At 41.8% G+C, this 25,857-nt stretch overlaps 4 protein-coding genes across 8 annotated transcripts in view; 2 read left to right on the forward strand and 2 right to left on the reverse strand.

The window, feature by feature from the left end:
- The window catches only part of tspan2a (tetraspanin 2a), a 356,749-nt gene that overhangs the window by 321,438 nt on the left and 9,454 nt on the right, over positions 1-25,857 (reverse strand). The window contains exons 3-9 of one of the 3 annotated variants that reach the window (XR_011078615.1): positions 23,421-23,518; positions 22,964-23,038; positions 22,758-22,850; positions 22,613-22,681; positions 22,054-22,137; positions 21,873-21,941; positions 21,718-21,778 (exon numbers count right to left, since the gene is read on the reverse strand). Coding sequence is in view for 2 of the 3 variants with exons in the window: in XM_068595011.1 (XP_068451112.1) it covers positions 21,876-21,941; positions 22,054-22,137; positions 22,613-22,681; positions 22,758-22,850; positions 22,964-23,038; positions 23,421-23,518 (485 nt within the window). In the remaining variant the exon portion in view is untranslated. Of the gene's footprint in view, positions 1-18,884; positions 21,942-22,053; positions 22,138-22,612; positions 22,682-22,757; positions 22,851-22,963; positions 23,039-23,420; positions 23,519-25,857 lie in introns of those variants that run through there. The other 2 variants (XM_068595011.1, XM_068595010.1) reach the window with 2 other exon arrangements.
- slc5a8l (solute carrier family 5 member 8, like) lies at positions 8-7,901 on the reverse strand. The gene is made up of 15 exons (XM_068595014.1): positions 7,258-7,901; positions 6,956-7,021; positions 6,700-6,751; positions 6,304-6,371; positions 5,810-5,964; positions 5,477-5,617; positions 5,244-5,373; positions 5,034-5,122; positions 4,663-4,775; positions 2,649-2,716; positions 2,463-2,549; positions 2,173-2,366; positions 1,253-1,362; positions 1,059-1,144; positions 8-965 (listed from the first exon to the last, which is right to left on the reverse strand). Exons 1-15 carry the CDS (start codon positions 7,609-7,611, stop codon positions 852-854), a joined length of 1,827 nt encoding a protein of 608 aa, XP_068451115.1. The 5' UTR covers positions 7,612-7,901; the 3' UTR covers positions 8-851.
- On the forward strand, positions 6,206-10,515 carry tshba (thyroid stimulating hormone subunit beta a). Of its 2 annotated transcripts, none has more exons than XM_068595012.1 (3): positions 6,206-9,060; positions 9,170-9,370; positions 9,950-10,515. In XM_068595012.1, the coding sequence occupies exons 2-3, from the start codon at positions 9,209-9,211 to the stop codon at positions 10,226-10,228; spliced, it is 441 nt and encodes a 146-aa protein (XP_068451113.1). In that variant the 5' UTR covers positions 6,206-9,060; positions 9,170-9,208; the 3' UTR covers positions 10,229-10,515. The 2 variants fall into 2 exon arrangements, with proteins under 2 accessions (XP_068451113.1, XP_068451114.1); XM_068595013.1 differs by having other exon boundaries at positions 6,206-7,371; positions 8,947-9,370.
- slc25a55a (solute carrier family 25 member 55a) lies at positions 14,709-20,314 on the forward strand. Of its 2 annotated transcripts, none has more exons than XM_068595008.1 (10): positions 14,709-14,836; positions 15,478-15,586; positions 15,927-16,052; positions 16,434-16,489; positions 17,727-17,817; positions 17,917-18,035; positions 18,162-18,357; positions 18,443-18,597; positions 18,998-19,073; positions 19,169-20,314. In XM_068595008.1, exons 2-10 carry the CDS (start codon positions 15,567-15,569, stop codon positions 19,326-19,328), a joined length of 999 nt encoding a protein of 332 aa, XP_068451109.1. In that variant the 5' UTR covers positions 14,709-14,836; positions 15,478-15,566; the 3' UTR covers positions 19,329-20,314. The 2 variants fall into 2 exon arrangements, with proteins under 2 accessions (XP_068451109.1, XP_068451110.1); XM_068595009.1 differs by having other exon boundaries at positions 18,165-18,357.

Raw genomic sequence — 25,857 nt, forward strand, 5'->3', positions numbered from 1 at the left:
ACTGGAGTTTATTGCGCTCAATGTGTGTCCTTGTATATGTGTCCATTCAATCAACATAGTTAAACTTTGTACAACATGTTTATTAGGTAGTTCATAAAGAGTGCACAATTTCTAGATAAAAAAAAAGCCCAGATATAAATAGCCACTAAACAAATACTCAAAAACAGATGACCATTGTTCCTTCAAGACAGTAATGCTATCACACATTGTGTCAACTGTCAGACAGTATTATAGTGTGCCTGTCATGAAATACAGGAGGACAATGTTCAGAATATACAGCTAGCAGCCGCTGTCAGGGGGAACAGATGAACAAAGGGGCAATTATAGTCAAGTTGCCATATTGCTGCTAAGCAGGAAATGGGAGCGGCTCAGTTATAGTGGGGCAAAAGAGGAGGTAACCTTGTGCTATTTTAAAAGCTTTCCCCTCTAATGTTCTGCTGATACCACAATAGCTGAAATGTCTTGGGTTTCATTCATTTATTAAAAATCTCCACCAAAATTCTTCCATATATTTCTTTGTTTTATCCTCAGGGAGCAACATAAATAGGCAAGCTTTTGAACTTGAATATTATTCTATTGAAGTTCTCTTTTCGTTGTGCCAAGCTTTATCACTTGTTGTCAAGCTCTTTCTTCATTTAAAATTTAAATAGACTTTGTATTTTGATTTAAGCAAAATTCATATTAATATAAATAGTCATATGCCAATAATGAAATTACAAATTGTTGTTTCTTTTGCAAATCAAATCGGCCGTAGCAGCAGAACATCTGTGACTTGTCGTATGTATGTTTATAAAAAAGTTAATGTCTTCATGACGGAAACAAAACGTGCCGCTAGAGCGCAGTTTGTAGTTTCACAGTTTGGTGGTTTTTTCAACATCTTTACTCATCGGATCAAAGTCTTTGAATGTTGAATTGTCAGCTTTCAAATGAAAGTCTGTGGCAGCCTTTTCTGTGACGTCTGAATCCTGTAGAGGGTTGAGAACAAACCATTAAAAACACAACAAAATCTATATATCTATCTGCAATATATCCTCACATTACTAGCAATTATCGCCTACCTTTGTTTTACTCCAGCAACTGAAGCAGACCAGGTCGCTCATTCTCACAAATAGATCAGGGTTAATTTCTTCTTGCTTGCATCCACCTAAAATAAATAGAGTTAATATTTTAGGTTATAATGCCACATATGCAGATCATTTAAGGGTTAATGTGTGTCCACAGCGGAAGTAGAGGTCGGAATGTAACGTCTCACCTGTGATCACGCTGACCAGCAGACCAGACACGACTGTGGTCAAAGTACCCAAGAGAGAGAAGTAGAGGTAGGACAAAGAATACCAGGAGTCTGCCAGAGGCGGCCTCACACTGACACACAAAAGGGAATCATTTTAGGAAGTAGAACTAGAGGCCATAGGATATTTGGCATTTTTGCCTAACCCTAGAACACTAACGTTCAAAATAATCACACTAACGTCGGGTGAATTTCACCCGATATAATGTGGCTGATAAAATATACTTCTCATCAAAATATATTCAAATACAACAATACAAGGCGAGTTGAAGTACTTTTCTTTTATTTTACCCTATAGAACTTCTCATGAAACGAAAAACAGGTACCACGGGGAGATCCTGAAAATTGGCTCAAAATCTGGCGAAAAATTAGGCAATCGTCAATAAAAAATGATTACAAATATAAATAAAGGTGCTATGAACTTGTTATTTGGTCCACATGTTCCTGGGACATGTGAGTTTTGTTCTGTGAAGGAAAAGTTATACAGGTTATATTTTCAACCACCTTCTCCTTTACATGTACAGCTAGACTGAGTGTTTTTGGATCTTCTCATTTAAAGCCTAAAATTTATAAATAAATAAAATCTATTTCTGAAATGTACTCCAGAATAACAATTGTGCGCTGCAGATTTGATTAAGTTGAATTACGTGTATGCGTCTAGTGCATATACAGTATTGGAGCATTCCCTCTGAGAGCATTCTTACGTTGACGGCAGAATGTGTTCCTTTTTACTACATATGGTTTATTAAGATTCTACTTTTCCCGATGAATTGCCTTATAGAATCAAGTTTTTTGTCAAATTGTTGTGCTTTGTATTCTTTTGCAATGGCCAAAATAATGTATTTGACAGCAGAGGGACCTTTGTTAGACGTAAAAAGACTCACTCAGGCTGTGAGGTCAGGGTCACCGCACTGGTCCACGGAGCTGCCGTTGTGTAGTTTTGGCCCATTGTGCTGTTGCAGCCCACAGTGCTGACTTGGAGAGGATTTGTCTTTTCATCTGTCGGTGGGAAAATCTGGCCTCCAATCCCCACCCACAGAGTCAACACCAGACCTAGCATCATTCCCACAAGTCCTCCCTGCAAAGTACACATGCAACTACTTCCTGGATGTGTCACAGCTGTTTTTATTGTTGAGGTTTCTTCATCAGAGCGTGTGAAACGCAAAATACTTACCATTGAATTGGATGTGCGGAATAGCATGCCCAATAGGTAAAGACCGAGGAGAGGCCCGCTAATCATGCCAAATATAGACAGAGCTGCCTGAAAACAGAAACATTTTCAGGAGGCTTGTAGTTCTTAATATTCAGCTCTGGGTGGTGCTGTGGAGCCACTGCAGTCTGATCAGTGAATGGTGATTACCTGCAAAACGCTCCCCATCACTGAAGCAACTCCAGCCATCCCAATACACAGGACACCAAAGAATACACCTGGGGGAATGTTGCCAACCAACGTTATTAACAGAATTAATGTAATCACTTAACAGCTTGCAGATCCAAATGTTCTTTGGGGAAAATGATATGGCGGGTTAGCTCAAGTTTTTCTTCACTTCTCATACATATTTCAAGTTTCTCATGGGATAGATTTAACTCAGGTCTGAATTTTGCTTTGCAAAATAGTGCTTTTTTTTAATCAATGCATTTTGATTTTACTTTCCCATCTGCAGGCCCTGAACAGTATTTTCAAAAAGCATTAAACTCAGTTTGTTTCAAAAACCTTACAAAATCCCTAAATATTTCCATAGTTGTAGTTGCTAGGTGTGGGCCTTTGGGAGCTGTTAAACATAAACTAAAAGTAGGATAGTTGCGGCAGTGGCTGGTCGACCCTTTTTATGACCGTAGTGAATAATCACTACTGTTGACTGCAGTAGCTCGGAAGTTTATTGTCCCGTAACAAGTGTCACCTTTAGCACAAACCTAAATTAAATAAATAATTTTAATCCTCCTATTGTCATTGGCGACCCCCTTTCATGTGTAACGTCCCGAAATCAATGCTTGATTTTTTCTTTTAGAAATCTATTTTTCTTAATTTGAAGTGAACAACCGGCTCAATATATGTTTTCAATGCCTTGTACGCATCAGTAATATTTTGGATTAATGTGACCTCAGACTGTTTTGCTCTCACATTTCACACACAGTAGTTTATGTTGTTTTGGCTGATATTGACGGCACTATCAGCGTGACGTGGGTGAAATATGGCTCCTGCGAGGACATTGATAGTTCACCCAACATAGCGGAGGAGCAAAAATATCAAAGTTTGTACAGCAGCAGCCTTGAAAACCATTTCTCTCTGCGCCTTGTTTGCTCTCTGATTGTACTGTGCTTCAATTGAAATGCTTCTAAACAAAGGTGTTCCGCCATTGTGACGTGGAGGAGATTGTGTCTGAGACTGAGGGCGTTGAAGAGGACCCTGATTACAAGGCTTCCCCCTATGGTGAGAGGGAGTCCTGGGTTCTCCACCACCAGCAAACTCTGTTCTTTCTCAAGTGGACACATTTTCTTTCAAAAGTGGAGAGCTGTCCTGTTCCCTCCCCCCCCACTTGAACTGAATGGGGACATTTTGAAATCAAAGACTTAGATGCGACCCATTTGAAAGTCCACTTTGGGTCGCTCGAGCAAGTGATATCTAGTTCAGCTGTGCCTGGAATATGCAGGTTACACCGGGAGACCTCATGGGGGGAGAACCTGAAGAGAATACTAGACAGCCAACGGTTTTCTGACCCGCCCGCTGGCAACATCAATTTGCATGTTTTTTAATAAAACACACAACCAATGTTGTTGTAATTACAATGGGCCTGCTCTTTGTCATCTTGGACTACGCTGTACTGAATAAGAACATCAGGAATTCCTTTAATGCTTGTATAATTGCGCCATGCCCTTGATCTCACCATCCCAAAAAAGAAGTTCTTGGAATCTACACGATCCTGCCCGTGCAGGTTTTTTTCTCCGTAAGCCTAACTGATGATTATTAAAGTATTAACCACTCTTTGCACTTTTTGCCACTGTAAAGTTGTCAAAACTCTGCACAAATAAGGAATTCGTTTAGTCTTCGGGCTATCAGGCTATCTCGTGTTAAACAGTTCTGGTAATGTTGTAACTTGTCCAGTGGAACTGGCAGCACTTAATTACCTCTAGTAACACGTTAAGATAACAGTCCTCTTGGTGTCGACTGTTATCTAGTGAACCTTGATGAGTCATATTGTATGATGATAACTGTGCTATTTATGATCAGAATGTACAGTAAGCTCGTTAATCAATGAGATATGGAAAGGTTCAAAACTGTCTTTCCTTAGTATTAGTTTGTCCCTCAAAACGTTACGCTTTTCTGATGCCTACTCATTCTGTGGGCGACCGTGAAGGTGCTTTTTTAAACTTACTCAGGCCCATGTTCATCCAGAACACCTGCTTCTCTGTGAGGTTTTTGCACAGCGGAAGAATAAAGTCTTCCACGGTGACGGCAACAAGGGCGTTAATGCTGGAAGACACCGTGCTGCAAACAAACAGTAATCTATTAAGTCTTTCCACGGAACAGGAAGTGTGATTCATTGGAATAGCAGATTATAGATTACGGATAACATTAGTCTCAAAATAACCTGCAGATCCCGATGGCGTGGACTTTTTACAAGCAGTAACATAACCCAGGTATTGTCAGCTCAATCTTTCCTTTCCGTCGCAACTTATCTACTGCATTTTTTTTTTGTATTTTGATTTAAAATGATATATTTTCCTTGGTCGTCTCAGGCCTCACCTCAGGGTGCCACTGTATGCAGCAGCCACAAACAAGCCGGGGATGCCGGGGTAGTCTGCCAAAATATCCATCACAAGGTAAGGCAGCATCTGGTTTGCAAGTATAAGCGATTTGTAGTATTAACGACAATACTATGCTACACAAGAAACAGAATAAGGTCCATGCAATGCCGATGATTATGAGTAAATAGACAATTGCAGCTGCGGTTACCTGGTCGTAGGTGCCTACGTCACCGTTTGCAAATGGGTCACAGTTCTTGTAAATGGAGAACATGGTCAGGCCAGAAAACACAGCTAGGCTCACGGTTAGCCACAAGCCAACCATGTTCACGTACAAAGACCTGGGAGATACAAGAAGAAGAAGAAAAGGAAGACTTGTTGGTGCACAGGTCATGGCCCACAGCCAATAATGTACTGTTTGCTTTGCGTGTCAGGAACGCTCACATCTTGGCATGTCCCAGGGTTTTGCAGGAGATGTAGCGTTGCACCTGGGACTGGTTGATGGAGTAGATCGACACCCACATGACGCTGCCGCCGACAGTGATGGTCCAGAAGGTATGTCGCTTCAGAGGATCTGGGTCAAAACTGATCAAAGCCAACGAGGTGTAAATGTGTTGAATTTTTTGGGGACAAACATCTGGCAGTGTGAGACGGCACTTTTCCAGTGAATCTCCCTTCAAACAATTAGAGGAAAGCTATGCCAATTAGTTTTTATGTGGCTGCAAACTAATGGATCTGATTCCTGATTGAGAAACACAACTCTGCCTGTGAACATACTCAAACGCCTCTAGTCGGCCTCCTTGGCCGGCGTCTTCCCAAATCTTCGTCAGGCCTCCCTGCAGTACTGCCCCTCTGGCTATAACCGCCACGAAACCTGCCAGCATGATCACCATTTGTATCACGTCTGTCCAGATTACCGCTTTCAGACCGCCCTGAAACACAATCCATGCTTATCATTCACGAGAACTTTTGTGAAGTATTTCCAATTAAGAGCCGGATGAGGCTCACGCTGTTCAAATGCGTGCAATTCTACATTACCATGCGGAGAATAACTTGCATTAGTTTAGCAAGCAGATTGGATGTGGATGCTGATATTTAAGTGTAAAATCATAATGAACAGTTACAGAAATATATGTAGGAATACGCATGCATGCTTGGACTTAAGGATTTGAGTCTGTTTGTATGCATTAGAGACCTCTTGTAAACTCTTTGGTACACAGCTCATTCATTTAATACAGTACATAATATTCTCTAGAATGCACAATACTAACCAAACTGCAGTAGACGATGCACACCGCTCCTGTCGCCACCAGCACTCCCCATAGATCAAGTCCTGTGACTATGTCATTACAAAATAAAAGCTCTGTTACGATTTGAAAATAAACCTTCTGAGACATAACAACGTTTGACAGTGTTAGTAACTGAAATGAGGTATATATCCATCTTTTTTTTTACTTTATACAAGCAATGCATTTTCCCTGTATTTAGAAAGAAAAACAAATCTGGTCACCTCTTTGGCTTTAGGGTCAATCTGTCTTTAAGACAAACGCAAGAGAAGGCAAATTCAGGAAAAATGACATTAAAAATAACACGAGTATCTGTGGAAAACTCTAGTGTGACACAAAGTACTATTTAAACATGCAACTACAGCCTGTGTATAGACTCACTTTGATTTAGTGCAAGAGCCGGAGCGTAGATAACCAAGCCGGTGTAGAGGGCCTGAAAACAGATGCTGCCATTAGTTGATGAGGTGGAAACACAACGAGAGCGTGATTCATGTTCATCTTCTTTATCTCGAATCAGGCCTGCTTTTCACCGTATTAATAATAGATGCTTGTTCCGTTATTCATGGTTTTGTACTTTTTGTTTTTTAATTACCTAAACACAAAACGTAGTTGCATATTGAAAGCATGTTTTAGTTACCGTCTGTACGATGTACATTGAGGTCCCAAGTATCCGGAGGGACCGGCTGAAGCGCATCTCCAGATACTAGGGATGACATCAATAAACTGTTAACACACATTGGTTTAGTTTAACATTAACGAAATATTAATGGCGTTTGTTTCTTTGTTTACTGTTTTTAACTCCCATTTAGGTCATTTTAGATCTCCTATACTGAGCGAATCCTTAGCCACATTACCTTGCAATAGTCATGTATTTATGTGAGCATGCTTGCTTTATTGATATCGCATAATAACAATAACTGTGTACAGCCATGTTCTCACCTCGTAGGCGCTGGTGATCCCCAGTCTGTAGAAAAGCGGGACAAAGATCTCAGCAGTGATTGCCGACATGATGGCGTAGGCGAAGCCGAAGAGCCAGAAGGCAGCTCCGAACCGGTAGGCCTCAGTCGGTGTGCCGATGACTGTGATGCCGGACATGAAGCTGGCAGTGAGCGACATGGCAACTGGCACGGCCGTCATTTGCCGTCCACCCAGCAAGAACTCGACGCTGCTGGTCTCCTTGCGGCTCCGGATGGCCTGGAAAAGCCCGATGCCCGCTGCCAGCAAAATTGTTCCGGCAAACACCACATAATCCCACACAGAGAAAGTGGCCACGGGGCCACCTGTACCAACCATGCTTAGTTCAGTTTTCCAACAAGTCTCTTCTCTCGGAACTGTCGGTATGCTTATGTATCACCTCAACTCCAGTCGCACATATACCAACACAGAGAGCAAAAGATTAACACTGAAGACGGACAAAAAATTGCTTTTCAGTGCTTTTCAGACGTCGTCAAACGTGAGACGTCTGTAAATCAGCTGCACTCATAATACAAAAGTTTCCCTTCATACCATCAACAAAGAAAAGTTAAATCTTCAGAGTTCAGGGTTGTAGTCCTCTGTTGTTTTCGTCTTTTCCATTCAAACTATCAGCAGTCGCTCTGACTGAAGGAGAAGAATGAGATACTTCGACCGCTGAACATCTCCTGCATGTGTCGGCAGTCTGACGTCTTCTGCAAACTATAAAGATTGGTTCACTTTAGTTAATAATCCATCAAGGACACTCAGTACTCAAGCCAGGTGTAATTTAAGTGATTGTAAAAGATACTGTGGTTTGTTTGGAGGCCTGCTGTTGGATGTGTCCATTCTCATCCAGGAGTCTTTACACAACTCCAGGTTACTCAGTGTGAGGGGTTTGTTTTGTAAGGAGTTTAATGAGGCAGGGCAGGTTGAACCGTTATGCTCGGTCCGAAATTTTTGCTTTTCTTAGCACATCTTTTATCTTTTATTATCATTCAGCTCCAGTGAAATCTAAGAAAGTTAATGTAAAATGATGCACGTTAATGTTTGTGAAGGGGAGTGAGAGCTTGGGAGAAGCCTGGAGCTACTTAAATTAACAAAGACTGAGTACACCCATTCACTGTCTTCCGATACTCTAGGTAAGCATTCTTCTCTGACAATTATTAAACAAAAATAAGGAAATCGAAATCAGTGTATAGCCTCGCAGTAATGGAGAGAAAATTGTACTCCTCACTTTTGAAATCCAGGTACAGACTTGCTAGAAGCTTGGAGTCTGTATCTAAAGTATTTAGTGTTTAGATATGAATGCACAAAGCATCTTTGAGGCATGCTCGCTCGTGTAGTGCTCTGAGGGGTTTCATTGTTTTAGGCGTGCTTTCCATTCAGTTAATTTTTACCCAGATGAGAGATGGATGAGGTTTGTTTTTGGAAGATGAGGTTAAACTCGGGTTAAAATGTAAGCTCTTTACGAAATATGCATTCTTCCCTGCAGAAATAGAAAGCTTTAATTGTCTGTGACACCGAGTGGACCGGCCGCTTTGGACTGACTTTGGGACAGGCCTGCAGCTGCTGCAGAAACAACTTCTTTGGTTATTGCATGGACTTTGTCCATGAAGGGAATCATTTATTCATGTCATCCACATAATGGACTTCACTTCTTCCTGTTCGTCACAGATGCAAGATAACTGCTACCTCGGATTATAACACGTTTGCATAAATACTGTTCGGCGGGGATGTTGGTCAGACTCGCTGCACCATCAGGCCCACAGCGCGCACCATCTCGAGCAGGTGACCCACACATGCGGAGGCGAACACATGATGTTTAAGAGGCTAAACTATTCATCCTCCGTGATATCTGGTTGTAAGTTTGTCTCTTTGTCTTTTTCTTCCAACTCAGGTCCCAAATTGATTGGGGGAAAACACAGCACTGCTGAACATGGAGACCGCAGTGTTCACCTGTTGGCTCCTGTTTCTTCTGTTCAGCCCAGCTGTTCCCATGTGTTTTCCCACTGACTTCACCCTGTATGTGGAGAGGCCCGAGTGTGACTACTGTGTCGCGATCAACACAACCATCTGCATGGGGTTCTGCTACTCGAGGGTGCGTATCTCCTAGATCAGTGGTTCTCATCCTTTTTGTTTTAAGTGATGTAACCCTGTGAAATATTTGTTTCAGCCGAGGACCCCCTGACCAGTGCAAAGCAATTTTGGTTCAAAAAAAGATGCAATAGACAGCGCATTAGTGTCTGATTTAATACGGAATATACACAATTCAGTTTATGAACTTGCACCGATATTTTATTGAATTTTTTGAATGATTTTTTATGGATGCTCATTTTAAATCTGTATAAAAAAAACGTCGCCGATGGGGTACGCGTACCCTCATTAGAGATCCACCATTCTAGGTTTCCATCTCATATTCAGATGGAATTGAAAGAACACTGAAAATACAATTCATACAGAAAAATAACAGAATTTTAAGGTTCATATTATTTATGCTCTTAGAAAGTTGTATTTGACATTAGGTCAAGTTTAACCTAAGATTAAAAAGAAAACACAATTTTTTTTTACCCTTTTTTCTTACATTTTTCTTTGGAAACAAGACCAGTAAATAAAGTGTTGCGTTCTTAAGGAATTTAAAAGTATTGTTGATTCATGTGTTTTTTTCTCGGACGAGCAGGACAGCAACATCAGAACGATAGTCGGCCCTCGCTTCCTGGTCCAGACCGGCTGTACCTACGACAAGGTGGAATACCGCGCGGCAATACTGCCCGGCTGTCCCGTCGACTCCAACCCCGTCTTCAGCTACCCGGTGGCTCTCAGCTGCCACTGCGGGGCCTGCAGGACCGACAGCGATGAGTGTGCGCACAGGGCCAGCGTGGGCAGAGCTCGGTGTACCAAACCAGTGAGACGCATCTACCCGTACCCTGGCCAGAGCACCTACCTGACCCCTTTCTGATTCCACCAATGTTGTGTATGTGTTGGTGTGTTCAAAGTTACTGAGCTGAAACTGCCTGAATCATGAATGTTTTGAGACAAAACAGCAGTTATCCTTACGCTTGTTGTGGATACAGTGATAACTGTCCGCGCTGTCTGTTCTGGTACTTATTGTACCTGCCTGTGTTATTGTGTCTTTGTTACGCAGCGTGTCTGTGCTGCTGCTCTGCTTGTCAGTTTACAATGTGGGGGTTGATCCCAGTGCGTATTGTTTGTCGCCGTCATTATTTATCCTCCTGTGTGTGTGTGTGTGTGTGTGACTGCCAGACGTATTATGTTTACTCTGGCAGGGATACTCTGAATGCAACACAATTAAAGCTGAAGTCTCTAAATAACTCTCTGACTAAGCCGTGCTTTACTTAATCACATGCTGTGTCGAACTATACTGTAGCTTTCTGTTTACTGAACTCACACGAGGTTATGACGCTCCACAATGTCACCCCTGGATATTTTCACTGTGTCACTGTGGAAGGCACATGATTGCCGATGCGCCGCCTCTTATTAAATGGATTATCGGTGAGCCACGCAGATCAGACACATGGCGCACGGAAGAGCCACCAAATGGCAGAATTGCAGTGAGACTTGAGCTGTTGAGTCATTTTGTCTCATCCCGAAGAAGAGCTTATACGTGTAGTTTCCCATTCTCAAAGGGAATTTGGGAAGACAGCTGGAGCTTATTAATAGCACAGCAGTTCAGAGTGGGAGAATGTAGCATGAGTTCATCATGTGGATCCCGGTGACATCGCTCTCTCCTCACTTTATTTAAACAGATATTCTGTCAGTGACGGTTCATAAAAGTACACGTGTTGATGAAAGAAATATATTTTAGGACACTTACTTTATGTAACTGAGCCCTTTTGGTCTTATTTTGTTGGTTGCGCGGCTTTTGACAGCTTCTCACATTTAGTCAAATATAAAATAGAAAGACGGTTAAATCATGAAGTTGTAAAGGGCTGCCTCACTTCGTCAGTCAACAGGGTTGCTCTCCATTTGCACGACTCCCCATATCGAGTTATGCCTTTGGGACGCTATTGCCTAACAGGATTCATGAAATGATGAACCTTGAATCAACTTTGAGGAGGAGGTGTGGCCTTTGGGGCAGAAGTGGACTGAACTTTATGAGTTCCAGCTCGTTATATGGGGGGAGAAGTGTGAATGAAAAACCTGTTTGCAAACAGCTGAGTTACTATCACCTTGAGGAAAAGCTTGCACAACTTCTGACAACCCGACACCCTGTTTAACCTTCAAGTCAGCTGACAGAATGTCCGTTCTGGGATTTTTCGTCCATTGTGTATGTCTCGGTTTACCAGCGTCAATGGCTTCTTTTCCTTCGACCCAAGGAATATATATATATGTGTATATTTGTCTAGTTTCTTTTTCAGAGAAGTGCCATTTTTCCATCTCATGAATGAAAAACATTCCTGTCTACAAAAATCTATATGCTCAAGCATGGCTCTACTCATAAACCCACATAACTGGAAGCTTAATTATGCTGTGAATTATATACGACCACTTGACCTTGTATAACTCTAAAATCATCAGACGGGTATGGCACAATGGTTTGAATTGCCCAGCTGAAATTCCCTGTGTGTGGTGTTTTTAAAAACCCTAATACCCAAATGGAAAAAACAGTGGATGAACTGGAATTTGCTTCCGTCAGCAGAACCAGCCATGTGGCACACATACCGATCACTCTTTCATTCAGACAAACCCTACAGTTTGTTTGTGTTGTGTTTATTCAACTGGAAAAAATGTCTTTGACCATGCTATGGGGACGGCAGAGTCTGTCCCTATAGCATAGTCTGGTTGGTGGGTTGGTCTGTCCGCCACTTCAGTCTAGACAGAAATAGCTCAACAACTACTGGATAGTTTAATATCAAATGTAATACCGACATTCACTGTCAGCTCCTGATCCCCTAACTTTTCCTTTAGTGCCTTTGGTTCTTACTGAATATATCTGAACATCTACCTGAAGGGTTCACACAAACCTGTATGCAGACGTCCTTGTTCTCAGACTATGTGTCCTAATGACTTTATGATCCCCTCATCGTTGCTTGTAACTGTGCCTCGGTGCTGTTACATTTTGACTACTAATGTTTTTTTTATGATTTAGTTTACTTCAGTTTGCTTTAATAGCACATGCAGGATTGCTTTGCTCGTAAAAAAAAGAAAGAAAAAGAGACAACACAAACCAGTGCAAGAGCGTATACATTCTTCAGTATCAATCTTGTACGTTAATCTAGTGAACAGAATATATATGTTACATCACTTTGCTTATCCAATGATCTTCAACACACACAAACTATTCCAAAAAGCAATTATGTAGTTGAGATGCGAGTATAGGATTTATCCCGTTAATAACATGTAAAGTTCCCGGTATAGTAGAGCAGGAAAAAACAGGGCACAATGTCGGTTGTTGTGAATGTGAAGCTTTCATGCATGAGTGTGACGGAGCAAAAGTGTGGGTCTTCTCCTTGTTATATTTGCCCAAGCCCTGGACTATTCACCTGCGTCATTGCTCTTTTGACGTCGACAAGGTTTATAGTGAACGTTAAAATGCTCCTTGATCATCTAAATTCTACATTTCAACTCAAATACAAAAGATACTGATCAAAATAGCCCACGTCTAATTTAAAGTAATGTGGCCGAACAAGTGAAGGACAGGTTCCCTCGTGGGGTCAAATGTGTCTGAAACCAAATCAAGATGAACCAGTTTAAATTCTTTGGCATTTACATTGTTATTGTATACAATGCGCCCAAGGCACATACAAATGGAACCATCAGATGGTCTGATTAAACATTTGAAATACTCCTTTGAGTAATTAGATGGACCGACCTTTATTTCAGATTTAACCGAGACACAAGATAGACCTCGTTTGTCTCATCACCTCAATACTTTTCTATTCAAACTATCCTTTACCCAAGGTGAAGCCACAGTGTGCTTCTCTTTTTCAGTTAAACCTGTTTCTTTAATAGCATGCGAAGTAAACCGCATCCGTCAGCACAATTAAAACCAGAGCTTGAAGGCTAGTTTGGTTTCCAGGCAACTCCTTATACAAATGTTGCACCCGGCATACCTGTGAATACCTGTCCTATGAGGGGAAACTGAACGATTGTTATATAAAACTGTAAAGAATAGCTTGTTTTATGGAGAGAGAAAAGCCCGAAGCTGTTGTATTTGGAAGTATTGAACGCCATAAGTAATAAAAAAATATGGTTTGGTACACGAAAAAATTGAAACGTCACAGATATTCGCAAATGTCCCCCAATGCAAATTGTGGAGACCTCGTCTGAATTTTCTTTGTACTAAACCCTCTCTAACTGTGTTCTACTTTCTACTTTCAAAGTCAACGTTTATAGAGATAATGTTCACATAGTGTGATATAATTTAGGTCAGAGTTGGACCAAACAGCTGCATCATTTCACAAAAAGATGATTATCCTGAAAGTTTTTTCTAGGCGGACCTGAAACCTTTTCCTTTGTTTCTGTGTCATCTTCATTTACTCTTAACCAATAACATATGGACAGATATTTGAACATTTGAACAAAATCTCACATGTGTACCTTTTATTCTCACCCCCGAATGATTCAAATAGCCCCAGTGGTTGCAGAGATACACCCTTTTTAGTTTGGTTATGCAAAATAGGTTGGTTTTCTATTGCTTAACAGAGAAAGGAATGAGAGTGTGGTAAGATGTGTTCAGCTTTGTCTATCTTGTTTAATGTGTGTCTTTCTCTGTGTATGTGTTAAATTCCTTGTATGTGTACGTCACCAGTCCCGAGGACAGCATGAAGGAATTACACTCTACTGCTTACATTAAAGTAGCAGTACCAGAATCTAAAGTTTACAAGTAAAAGTGTCAACACTCAAATAACGCATGATGCAGGATAATGTAAAGATAGTTAGTGGAGGTACAAGTTAATTATTTCACTTAAATGTAGCAGTAGTAGTGCCTCAACATTGTTCTTTAATGCATTTGTATGCTTAGTTCTTTTCCACCCACAGTAGCTCAGGATGAGGTCATCTCTCAAATTTACCAGAATGTTCTAAACACCATGATGATCTCAACCGAAGATGTACAAAGGGAGTTGGACTAGTTTAACCTCAAGATCCAAGGGGACTGTGCCTTGACCCTTCTACCTACTTTAGGCGTAATCCCTCCCAAATTAATTGAATAATTTACAAGATTAAATTTAATTATGCGTTCAGCATTTGTATTTATTTTACCTTGCACCATAATCATTTAAATAAATGGTCGATGAACAATGGTTTCTTTCACCGTCCAGCCCTTCAACGCCCTTGCTGCTGTCTGATTGGCGGATAGGAAGATTGACGCATCGGCCTTCCAATGAAACAAGAGCGCGTCCAAAGGAGCCAATCGGCTGCTGGTATGTAACCTGTCTGTGCGGTGACGCGTTGTATTTCCGCCCACCACCCTCTTACAAACTCAGTGGAAATTTCCACTCTCTCCTCACAGCTATATCAGCAGACAGCCCGGTGCCCGAGTCACACGGAAACAGAAGTAGCGGTTTGAAACAACCAGACAGAATTACCACAAGACAATCTTTTGGTGAGTACTATTCATATTTATAAGGACGTATGTCGTTAAGTTGTTCGAGATAAGCAGCTCGTTCACTTCTAGGGTCGGTGTTGGACTGAACGTGTATCTTATTGAAACTAACCAGCGCTGTCCAACCAGAAATCCTCTTCACTTCTGTATTTCTCTCTTTATGAGACAATGTGTGGAAATAGTTTCTGCGCTTTATCTCTAAATATGTAACTTGTTTTTGTTGCATGGCTTGACACATTAATGCACAATCTTTTCTTTAAACCCGATAAAGGTTAATATTTGCAAAGATAATATAAGCCCTTTCTTGTTCATTTGCATCGACGGCAATTTAAAAACTCCGGTTTGCAAACCAAGTTGGTCTCATTTCACGCCTCAACTTGCATGATAACGTTACTTTGAAGTCTATCGCCATGAAGGGAAGTTGACTGACCATGTATGGTGTTCCGGCATGCGCGTGAGGACACGCCCACGCGTTGTACTACTCATTCTGCAAGTAGCTCAGCGCTCCCGTGACTCTGAGGCGCTTTAGATAATCCAAAGCCTCTGCTGTGGTTTAGATAAAGGACATGCACGTCACAGTCTGGGTACTCAGGAAGCTGATCAATTCTTTGGAGTAACTCCTCCCATTTTCCCTTCTCCAGGACTCTACGCATTGATTTGACGGAGAAACACCTGCATCTACAAGCACTACCTGTTTTACACCTCTGCCTTTACTTATTACAAAGTCATCATGTCTCAGAAGCAGATCAGGTGAGTCTCATGCACGTGGTATAATTTATATTTAATTAGTCTCCATTATTAGCACCAGAGCTAAAACAAGTCATGTATAAACATTATCATGGGCCTTCGGAAAATTGTGACAGACATAACATCTTAATCAGTGATTTAAAAAAAAAAAATATTCCACTGATTTTCTTGTCGAAAAAATCATTTTATCTATAATATAAAAACTTTCTACCAAAGCCCCATAGTAAGATTTAGAATGCTATTGAACAGATGTGACATATCCAATCCTCAACATTTTAACAAACTGTCATTGATTCATTTATTCCAGCCCTTTTTCATTCATATTTGTTTTGTCTCATTTTAGCCTCCCAGCGAAGCTCATTAATGGCGGCATCGCCGGCATTGTTGGGGTTACTTGTGTCTTCCCCATTGACTTGGCAAAGACCAGGTTGCAGAATCAGAGACAAGGTCAGCAGGTCTACAAGAGCATGTAAGTGTTTTCATTACTCTCACAACAACCTGTCACTACTCTGTACGATCCGGTTCTTGCTTGACACAATGACTCATGCAGCGTATCACGATGAATGTATGGATTTTAGGGGAATTCCTAACTTAATGGACCACGACGACTATAAATCTTTCTCATTCCTTTTTGAAACGAAGCGATCCAAATGCCCTTTAAAGGCCGGAAATGTTCCGCTCCATTTCCCCGCTAAGCGCGTGTCGGTGTTAATGTAAAAGAGGCGCTCGCTTCATTGAGTCTTGATAAGCTATCATCGCCATCAATAACCTAATAATTGAACCTTTTTTTTTTTTTTGTCAAGTGTTTCTTTCTAATCTGCTACATTTTCCTCTCTTTCTTTCTCTGCAGGGTGGACTGCCTTGTCAAGACAGTCCGATCAGAGGGGTACTTTGGCATGTACAGAGGTAAGAGTTATGCTCATCTGAATATAAACAGTAGGCTTGAACATGTAAAGAGGATTAAATGAAGGAGAAAGTAAGATCTCTCTATGCTGAGGTTTGAACATTGCTTAGTTTGTTCAGATGCAGTGTGCTTAGATTGCATGAGTTGCTTGACTTAAAAGTATAATTTTAAATTGGACTAATTAAATTATAAAAGGGAAGAGGCCAAAGCTGTTCTCATGTTTTGTTTTTTGTACCTTTTTTTTGATATATTGTTTTTAATAGTAGTCATGCAGTAAGTAAGACAACACTGTTTAATTTAATGTCAAAGAAAGATAACAAATCTTGTGGACATAGTTCATTATGAGAAAAATGGAGACCTTTTTTTTATTCTGGGTCTCTGCTTGTGTGAGGAAAGCTGTTTGTTTGCATCTGTGTTTTTCATATTGCAGACGTGGGTCCCCCTGGGATATTGAAGGCTAGCCGATAAGGCGCAGCCACGCTGGAGGCAAATCATATAATGGTTCTTACAATATTGCTCTATTTAAAACTATAGGCACACGTTTTTGTTTTGCCATCTACATGTTCTGTAATTCGACTTCTTGTTAATAACTACTTGGCTGTCTCTTCACTGTCCTGTCAACTTCTTGTCGCCAATCCTTGTTTTCTCGACTATGAAGACGTGTCCTTGCAGACTTTGGTTGATCTTTTAAACATGACTGTGGCGGACTACTTTGTGGTTTTTATTTTATGACCAACAGCCTCACAGATCAGCTTTTAGGTTTGCTGAAAGTCTGCACACACAGAACATAGTCAAGGATCCAGTCTGTCCTTTCACTTAACATCTTTTCACCGTCATTAGCTACTCGCTGACGTGTAGCTTTTTCTTTAGACTTCTTTCTTAAAGTTTTCTCTATTCAAAGTGGGCTATTTTTTCTTTCTTTTTTTCCTTACTTGTTGTTCTTCACACACTTGACGTTTGTATCTTCCTCTGGTTTTTCATCACCCTCCTTATTTCCTCTTGTTTGTTGCCCGGCTCATTTTCCTTTTAGAACTTGTTTTTATTATCTTTTCTTTTGACATAACCCCCCTCCATTATCATGTCTGAAGCTACTATATATTGAGCATTTGTCTTGTCTGTGTGTAGATAAGCTATATGATGGACTAATAGACTTGTAATGCTAGTGGAAGGGAATATTCATGTGCTGAACGCGAACCCGTTTGTGACTCAAATACTAACTGCGTGTCGGTTTTTCTTCAGGCGCTGCCGTAAATTTGGCCCTGGTCACCCCCGAGAAGGCAATCAAGCTGGCTGCTAATGACCTCTTCAGGCATCACCTCTCCAAGGACGGGTAAGCAGGGTCGCCTCATGAAATCCTCATCATCACTTCTGGTAAATAAAGTACCATCGGTTGCGTTACTCAATACTTCTTTTTTTTATCGCTTAACAGGAAGGGGCTGACGGTGTTTAAAGAGATGCTGGCGGGTTGCGGTGCCGGCATGTGCCAGGTGGTCGTCACCACGCCCATGGAAATGCTCAAGATACAGCTCCAGGATGCGGGCAGACTTGGTGAGAATTGTGCAATGTTGATATTGCGAAATCCTCCATGTGTGTGCGCTGGACTCAAATCGGTGACATTGTGTGTTGTCTATTAACACGTTTAGTCTTTCTTTTTTTTTTTCTTTCTTTCAAAAGCAGCCCAGCAGCAGAAGCCAGTCATGATGTCTCCCACTAAGCTTGTGGTCGCCAACACCGTGATCCGGCGCTCCTACAACTCGGGCGCGGTGGTCTCGGCACCTCGAGCCGTGTCGGCCACACAGATCGCCAAAGAGCTGCTCCACAATCAGGGCATCCAGGGCCTCTACAAAGGGTTGGGGGCCACGCTGATGAGGTAAAAACTGTAAACTGGAACTGTGTCAACTTGTTAGATCAGTTACTGTCCATCAGGTTTTCAGTTTTTGTTTTATTTCTTCCAGGGATGTGCCCTTTTCTATGGTCTACTTCCCATTGTTTGCCAACCTGAACAGCTTGGGCAAACCCAGTGCCGAGGAGTCGTCTCCCTTCTATTGGGCTTTCCTCTCCGGCTGTGTGGCGGGTTCTACCGCCGCGGTGGCTGTTAACCCCTGTGACGGTGAGTTCGAGAGCCAGGATAATGTTTCCACCTGGAATTTTTTATTTATTTTTTTCATTTTATTTTCCTTTCAAAAATGAAAACATGACTATGTGAGAGGGCTACGTTGTGTTCAGGGTCACATTGACACTGAAACGCTGGTTTATGGACGAGAGCATTTTGACTTTGCACCACAATCTTATCTTCCAAACTTGTTTTTAAATTGTTGAATAATATTGATGGCATGTTAGTTTCCCTTAAGTAATTTCTGAGATCAAAATAGATTAGTTTAGTTACAGCCATTAGTTACAGACTTCCACAGAGAGGAATGCTATCCACGTTTGTCAATTTGCTGGATCGTCAGTGAAAATGATCTCTTTTCTAAAAGGAAATTCAATATTTTGTCTTTATATTTTTCCAGTGGTGAAGACGAGACTGCAGTCGCTGAACAAAGGGCCCACTGAGGAGGCTTACAACGGAGTTGTGGATTGTGTGAGGTAAGATGCTTCACCCACTTTCATACCTCCCCATATTTTTTTTTTTGTGTGTGTGTGAGACTACAAATAAGCTCCTCCCTTTTGGTTCTCCACAGTAAAATAATGCGAAAGGAGGGACCCTCTGCCTTCCTGAAAGGCGCCGGCTGTCGAGCTCTGGTCATCGCTCCTCTCTTCGGCATCGCTCAGGTGATGTACTTCGCTGGAGTCGGCGAATACATCCTGGACAACACTCCTCTAAACTTCCTGTCGGCGTAAGCGGCTATCGCCTTGCCGGCCATGCGTAGGACTTTCTGAGCGTGGATGGTTGAAGAACTGGCAGCTACACCCCATCAGTTTACAGCAACAAACAAATCCATCGGCCAGAAAAGGCAAATGAAGACCTGTGATTTCAACTTCTGACAGCTGTGTTGCACTTAAAACACTTTTGTGACTTATTCAGTAGGCTGGGGCCAATGTTTGCACTTGAAGCTGTTGGCCTTACTGGGCGACGGGGACTCTGAGTTGCAGTGTTATTCTTTCTTTGTCCCCGAGACGGTCGCGTTTCCCTCTGTGAGGGGCAGGAGCCATCTCTATCAAACAGAACCACCCATTTTTTTTTGTGTGTGTTTTCTTCCATGTTATCACTTTTCATATTTAGTATGCTACTTTTTCAATTGCGCAATGCAGCAGCTTGTATTTTGTATGTCTTTTTGTTTTTTTTGGAGTCCTTTTCCATCGCTGTCTCATGTTACAACGCCTTTGAGTTGGAAGGCTTTAGATGGAGACACATGGGGCACAATTTACACAATTTATTGCAAAGGGATTATTTAAAAAAATATATATATTTTCATTGATAACTTTCAAATGTACGAGTTCAATTTCACTGATCATGAACCTTCCTACTGACATGGGACCATATGGTTTGCCAAACCATACTGCGCCCTGTTATATACTTGACAGTTGACTAGTAGTCTGTGAAGTGCAGTTTGTATCTTACTACCTGCAGAAACTTAAGATGCAGTCATGCACATTATCCGTTTGTTCGTCTACATGTATGTTTGTCTGCGTTACCTTTACAATAACTTATGCATACCTGAACCTATACTGTTTTGGGGGTTTATGCCTTAACGGAGCAGATATTTCTCTATTCAAAAAAAAAAAGCATTATTGCTGCGACTGATCATTGAAAACATGACTGTTACGATATTTTCTGTTTTTGTGATGAATTTTTGTACATACCGTGTGTATATATATACATTAAACTTTGCAATGTACTCCTGTGTTCATATCTTGATTTGACTGCTGAGCATTAATAAGTGTAATGCAGATGTAGGGAAACCAGCAATAACTGTTTTAGTTGAATGGAGGAAGCAAAATGGCGGCTTTAGCTTTGTTTGGGCCAGAGATGAGGGTTGGGGTTTATTTACAGTTATTTAAAGTTTATATTTACTGACCCAGTCACTGCAGGTCTGTTCATCTAAAGGCTTTGATTAAACGCTCATCGTACTTAAGTTGTTTGGTAAGAAATGTAACAAAATGACAGTTTAACAAATGCGTCGATGTATTGTTTCTAAAGTCCTGGGTCCTTTGTCCTCATTGTCCATCATCCAACCAGCAATATTAATCTTGATTTAGCATTTAAATGGCTGCCTTCATTCCCCCTGAGGCCTTAAACCCTGAAATCCCTCAGGCACTTAACTGACATCACCTGCTAAATGGTGAATTGTGGGTAATACCTTGGGCAGAGTCTGCAGAACTATGCACTCATGAAAAGTCTTCACAAAGGGCTCAAAACATCCAATGAGTCGACATTGGGACGGAACAAAATCCTCAGACTTCACAGGAGCGTGCCTCGCGGTCCGATAAATAATCAAACTCCTCAATAAAAGCACCCAATATTTGTTTTTATTATGGTTAACATCCTGGCGGAAACTATATTATTCTATAATCCACATCTTATTGGCACACCAACAAAATTTACATCCAAAATAATTCCCCACAAAATGCAAACTAGCTCACTGTTACAGTTCACACGCATGTACAGACAGAAGAGTTATTCGTGACCTTTTAGATGAATTAGGAGTTTCACAGAGTGGCAGTTTATCATCAGACCTTCCCTAACCCTTTGGGTTAATATCACATCTACACTTCCTCTATTGTGCTTTAAAGTAGAAATACTTGACAGTGGCGGCATTCAGCCAATATGTACATATTGAAATCACAAGATGTAGGTAAATAGTGCCTCAGCTGGCGGCTCGTTTCCTGTTTGACTAAGTAGGCACGTAATGGAAATCTACTCGGCAAAGGTCGGCTAGTCCTCAAAACGTTTAAGCACACAGAGTAGTATTGATTACACGAAAAACGGGCTATAAATGGCACAATAAATAAAGTTAACTGCAGGTGCATAAAATAGCTGTCCATATTTACAGCACATTCCTGTGTCAAAGAAGGCTTCATGCACTGACTAGTAGCTCACAGTGCAGCGCTGTGTGACAAGACAAAGAGGAATGTCGCAGGCTTGTGCCAAAAAGCAGAGCGCGTGTTACGTACAGAGGAGCGGAGAAATGATCGTTCCCAGCGCTGGTGGAGTTGAGGAGAAGGCGTGAAGATAACGATCCAGCGTATCGTCTGGAATTTGGCCCGTGGACAACTGGGATGTATTGAACTCTCTCTCTCTCTCTCTCTCTCTTTGGGGTTTATTCAGTAAACTCCCCCACCAGATCTCTCTGGACGATGAGAAATGATATTTGAAATGTAACTTTGGCGTTTTTATGAAGGGGGTCAGGGGTCGCGTGGCTGGTGAGGTTGGGGTCAACTCACCATCTATATAACCTCCCTGTTGTTCCTGATGGCACAACAGAGAACCATGCTGAAGATCATTCCGATGATCTGAAATTAGACGCACAACGGGGACGTGTTAGGACGTGTGGAGCTTCATGTAAATTAGCACAACCCAGCGTGAAATGGTTAGATTCAAATGCAACGTGTTGGAGCTGCTCACCATTACTCCTGCGATCCCAATCCCAATGTAGCCAATGATATGCATCTTTTCATTGAAGAACTCTGTTATCGCAGTGAGGCAGTCCTTAAAGACAAACAGGAAAGTATTCACATTGTTAATACACGTGTCGTATAGAGCCAAATCCAGGAAATAGTTTTGAAAAAAAAAAAATGGAACCTGAAAATTCAAGTTTTGCAAAAAAACTTTAAAATAAGTGTATGAAAGGTATGTGGGGATTAAATATAACTTGGATTCAGTTCTGTTTTTTTCTTGAATAAAATATATTATTTCAGTTTTCAGTAACAGATTTTATATCTTCAACTTTTTTTTTTTTTTTTTTTTACAGTTTTGAATTTTAATCTTTCGGGTTCAGATCTTTTTTTTTCAGAAGCAAACTTTTATTTCCAAATGAACAAAACCAATGACCTGGATTTGCTGCACATCATTCTGCTGATGCAAAACCACACCATTACTGAATGGCAGCAAACCGGCTCCTCTGAAAGCAGCCCTCCACCGCCACCGTGTGGTAGGACATGGCGTAGCAGGCATGAGGGTTTACCTTGACGTCCTCCTCCTCGGGACAAGCTGTGTTAGTCACGTCTGACGTGGATCCTCCGCAACAGTTCAGCTGCGGATGTGAAAAAGGAAAAAGATGAAATATGTGATGCTGATAGTGTATATCGTCGCCACCAAGTTTTACTCACAGTTGTGTGGTAAATTAATGGGATCGCGGTGGCATTCGGAGTGGTGACGTCAGTGACGGAGTTGATGTAAAACTTTTGGACTTCCTCAACAATCTGTTATTGGGACAAGACAGCAACAAAGTCGTCAGAGTTTATGCTGTTTTCGTATACATTGAAATCTGCTTTTAAAAATAAGAATTACTGAAGTGTTTTTTTTTTATTTTTACCTGTTCTTTGTTTAGGAATCCGAACACTCCAGCAGCAATCTCTGCTCCAAAGATTATCAGAAGACAAGCGAAGAACTGCAGGACAGAAAAGAAGCTTATTATATGTATATATAAGTTAATTATTGGTCTTTAATATTGTTTTGTCACTTTCCTATAATTTCCTGGTGAGTTTCCTAGAAATAAGTAATGCCATTCATACTTTATGAATTGGGAATATTCAGTCACAATGTAACACTATATATATATATATATATATATATATATATATATATATATATATATATATATATATATATATATATATATTATACATGTAATAATACAAACTTTATTCTCTATTTTCATAATTGCATGCTTGTCTACTGACACATTTCATATAGTTTTTCTACCTGCTGTGAACTGACTAAAAACATCACAATATGACACCGCTGTGCATGAATATAGAACCACTGCTCACCGATGCCAGAAGACACTGAGACTCACGCACGGCACCAAAACAACCGAAGAAGCCGACGATCATCATCAACCCTCCTGCACCGAGGAGGATGTACACCGCTGAGTGGGGAGAGAGAAGGCAGACGCATCATTGCGTTGTTACTCTGTGGAAATAAATGTAGGAAACAATCCACCAATCCTGTCCTGTTCACCAGGAATGAATCACCTGAATAGACTCAAGGCCTCATGACCGCAGTTCACAGCTGTACCTGAGGGTGGCAGCATTGTCCAACTGATGTCATGTCTCTGCTCAGAAGCAGGATTTGTGTTGAAGGCCTGTTGTTGTGTTTGACTTCCAGCAGAAAAGTGTAGGTGGAAACTCTTCGAGGGGCCTGAAAGCTCTGAATCGTCGCCCACAATTCAGTCTGATTATCAGCCCACTGCTTCACTTCAGCCGCTTGTGAATTTTAAAGCTTTGAGTCGAGATGAAAGACGTCAGAAACGCAACAAACTGCACTTTTTGATGTTTGGATCGGTGCTCAAAATAGTTTGTCTTTGTTATTTTTTGGTGTATCATGAATCATAGATGAGTGCATTTAATCTGTCAGATGAGAGTTGAAACTGTGTCCTGCTGTCGTTGTCATTGTGCCTGAATTAGGTTACTTACAAGAAGTAAAAAAAAAAAAGAAAACTATCGTTGAAGTCATAAGCGAATTATGAGACAATTGGCTCCTGGACTCAGCTGCGCAAAAGGCCCCGCCAGCTCCCCTACGAATAGGAGCAAGTCATTGTGAATCTCTTTGTGTCTCTCCACAGCTATTTTGGTCCTTTTTGCCTCAATTTGTTTCTTTGCAGTTGTCTAATTTTCTTTGTGGTCATTTCGAGTAACTTTTCGAATAACCGAAACCTCTGAAATTAAACCACCATCTGTCCGATCCGAAGTGGTGGATGCTGGCCTGCAGCGGGCCTGGAGAGCTCCAAAATAGCCGGAGAGTCTTCTTATCTGCGTCTCAGAGGTGCAGTCAGACTCTGTATCAGGGTGTCAATTTGAATGAAAGCCGCTGTAGCCGTAGAGTCTATTGAGAAACAAGGCCTCCAGTTTATTCAGACGTTGTGCATTCATGCTGCTGCGGGCTAAAGCGCTACAACAGAAGCCATCTGTCTGGTAAAAAAAAAAGAAGAAGAAGCCAAATCTACATTTTTTTTTTGGATTTCTAATTGCCGCAGAGTCAGACTTCATCCTCCAGCCCATCAACCAGACTCCCCGTGCGCCTGCGTGTCGTCACCTTCCCTTCTCCCAGCCCTCACTACCAGGCCCTTCACGCTGTAACTATACACCCATCCCGTCCCACAGGTCCACGCTAAGGGTCTAGTCGGTGACACACGGCAACCGCTGCAGCAATTTAATTAATCCACATGGGGAGGAGGGAGGATGGGGGGTGCAAGCTGTTGTTTTCCTGCCGCTGAACAAAAGGAGAGGTGAAGATGGGGCCCGGTAGCTGAGGGCGTCTGGAAACGAGGGACACGCCGCTTTAACGCAGAGCGTAAGCAATGGAAACACTAAGCGGCCAAGCCAGCGTCTTTGTGTACACATTAAGTGTCTACACACAAGAGATCATGGCTGGTGCTGCTTTCAGCACTCTCCTCTCCGTGCGACTGGCGCGCTATCTCGCAGAACTCTTCCTCCCTGTTAGGGTGAAGCGACACAAACGTGTGTGTGTGTGTGTGATTACACCTCACTGTCTCTCAGGTTGCTCTCTGTCTGCAAATGCACCAACATGGCTATTTTACATAGAGCAACGAGGGTGACGGAGTGGAAAGCCATAGTCACCCAGAGGGAATGCTTTGCCCTGTTATGGTATCACTGCGCCCGGGCGCTCTGCTGGAGCTGAACGTGGGCAGCAGCGCGGTGTTTGTTTATTGTTGCCAAGGCTCCGCCGCGATACGGTCGATCCACCGCAGGATCTTTCAGATATAGGGACGCACTGATAACTTTGCATCCAGCAATCTGCTGCCGAGTTGTTGGCCAACAATAAGGGCAGATCAACACCTGCAGGAAGTATTCAGACCCGTGCTAACTACTATGCACTGTGTAGTGTGATGTACTTCCGTGTGATTAAACAGGAGTGTGGCCGTGTTCACTACCGAGCACTGACTTTCAGTGCTTAGGGCGCCACACAGACAAAACCAGCAAAATTCAGTGGACTGGAAGTACCCGGATGGCGCACTTCAAACGGTCAAAAAATGCAGTGTGAAACGATGGACACTACTCGCACTAAACGGGCGCCATCTTGCCTTGTCTACCACCGAACAACCAATTAACCAATTGGCGGAAGTGACGGACGCAAATCTGCTCGCGGCACCCGCGAAATTAAGCCGGAAGTGACGTCCGCAAATCTGCTCGCGATACCGCGAAAATAAAACGGACAAAATGAACGCACTTCTTACCCTATTTTTGT

Source organism: Clinocottus analis, unplaced genomic scaffold (assembly GCF_023055335.1).
Source record: "Clinocottus analis isolate CAN_PGR_092001 unplaced genomic scaffold, fCliAna1.0.p SCAF_3, whole genome shotgun sequence".
Taxonomy (NCBI): Eukaryota; Metazoa; Chordata; class Actinopteri; order Perciformes; family Cottidae; genus Clinocottus; species Clinocottus analis.

Bases quoted from the DNA above. Each gene is read 5' to 3' on its own strand.
- slc5a8l (XM_068595014.1), bottom strand. From the start codon at position 7,611: ATGGTTGGTACAGGTGGCCCCGTGGCCACTTTCTCTGTGTGGGATTAT. The intron at 6,752-6,955 runs GTAACTAAAACA...ATCTGTTTTCAG, and splicing joins CAATGTACATCGTACAGACG to GCCCTCTACACCGGCTTGGT. The intron at 1,363-2,172 runs GTGAGTCTTTTT...TTTGTGTGTCAG, and splicing joins ACCCTGACCTCACAGCCTGA to TGTGAGGCCGCCTCTGGCAG.
- tshba (XM_068595012.1), top strand. From the start codon at position 9,209: ATGGAGACCGCAGTGTTCACCTGTTGGCTCCTGTTTCTTCTGTTCAGC. The intron at 9,371-9,949 runs GTGCGTATCTCC...TCGGACGAGCAG, and splicing joins TGGGGTTCTGCTACTCGAGG to GACAGCAACATCAGAACGAT.
- slc25a55a (XM_068595008.1), top strand. From the start codon at position 15,567: ATGTCTCAGAAGCAGATCAG. The intron at 15,587-15,926 runs GTGAGTCTCATG...GTCTCATTTTAG, and splicing joins ATGTCTCAGAAGCAGATCAG to CCTCCCAGCGAAGCTCATTA. The intron at 18,036-18,161 runs GTGAGAATTGTG...TTCTTTCAAAAG, and splicing joins CCAGGATGCGGGCAGACTTG to CAGCCCAGCAGCAGAAGCCA.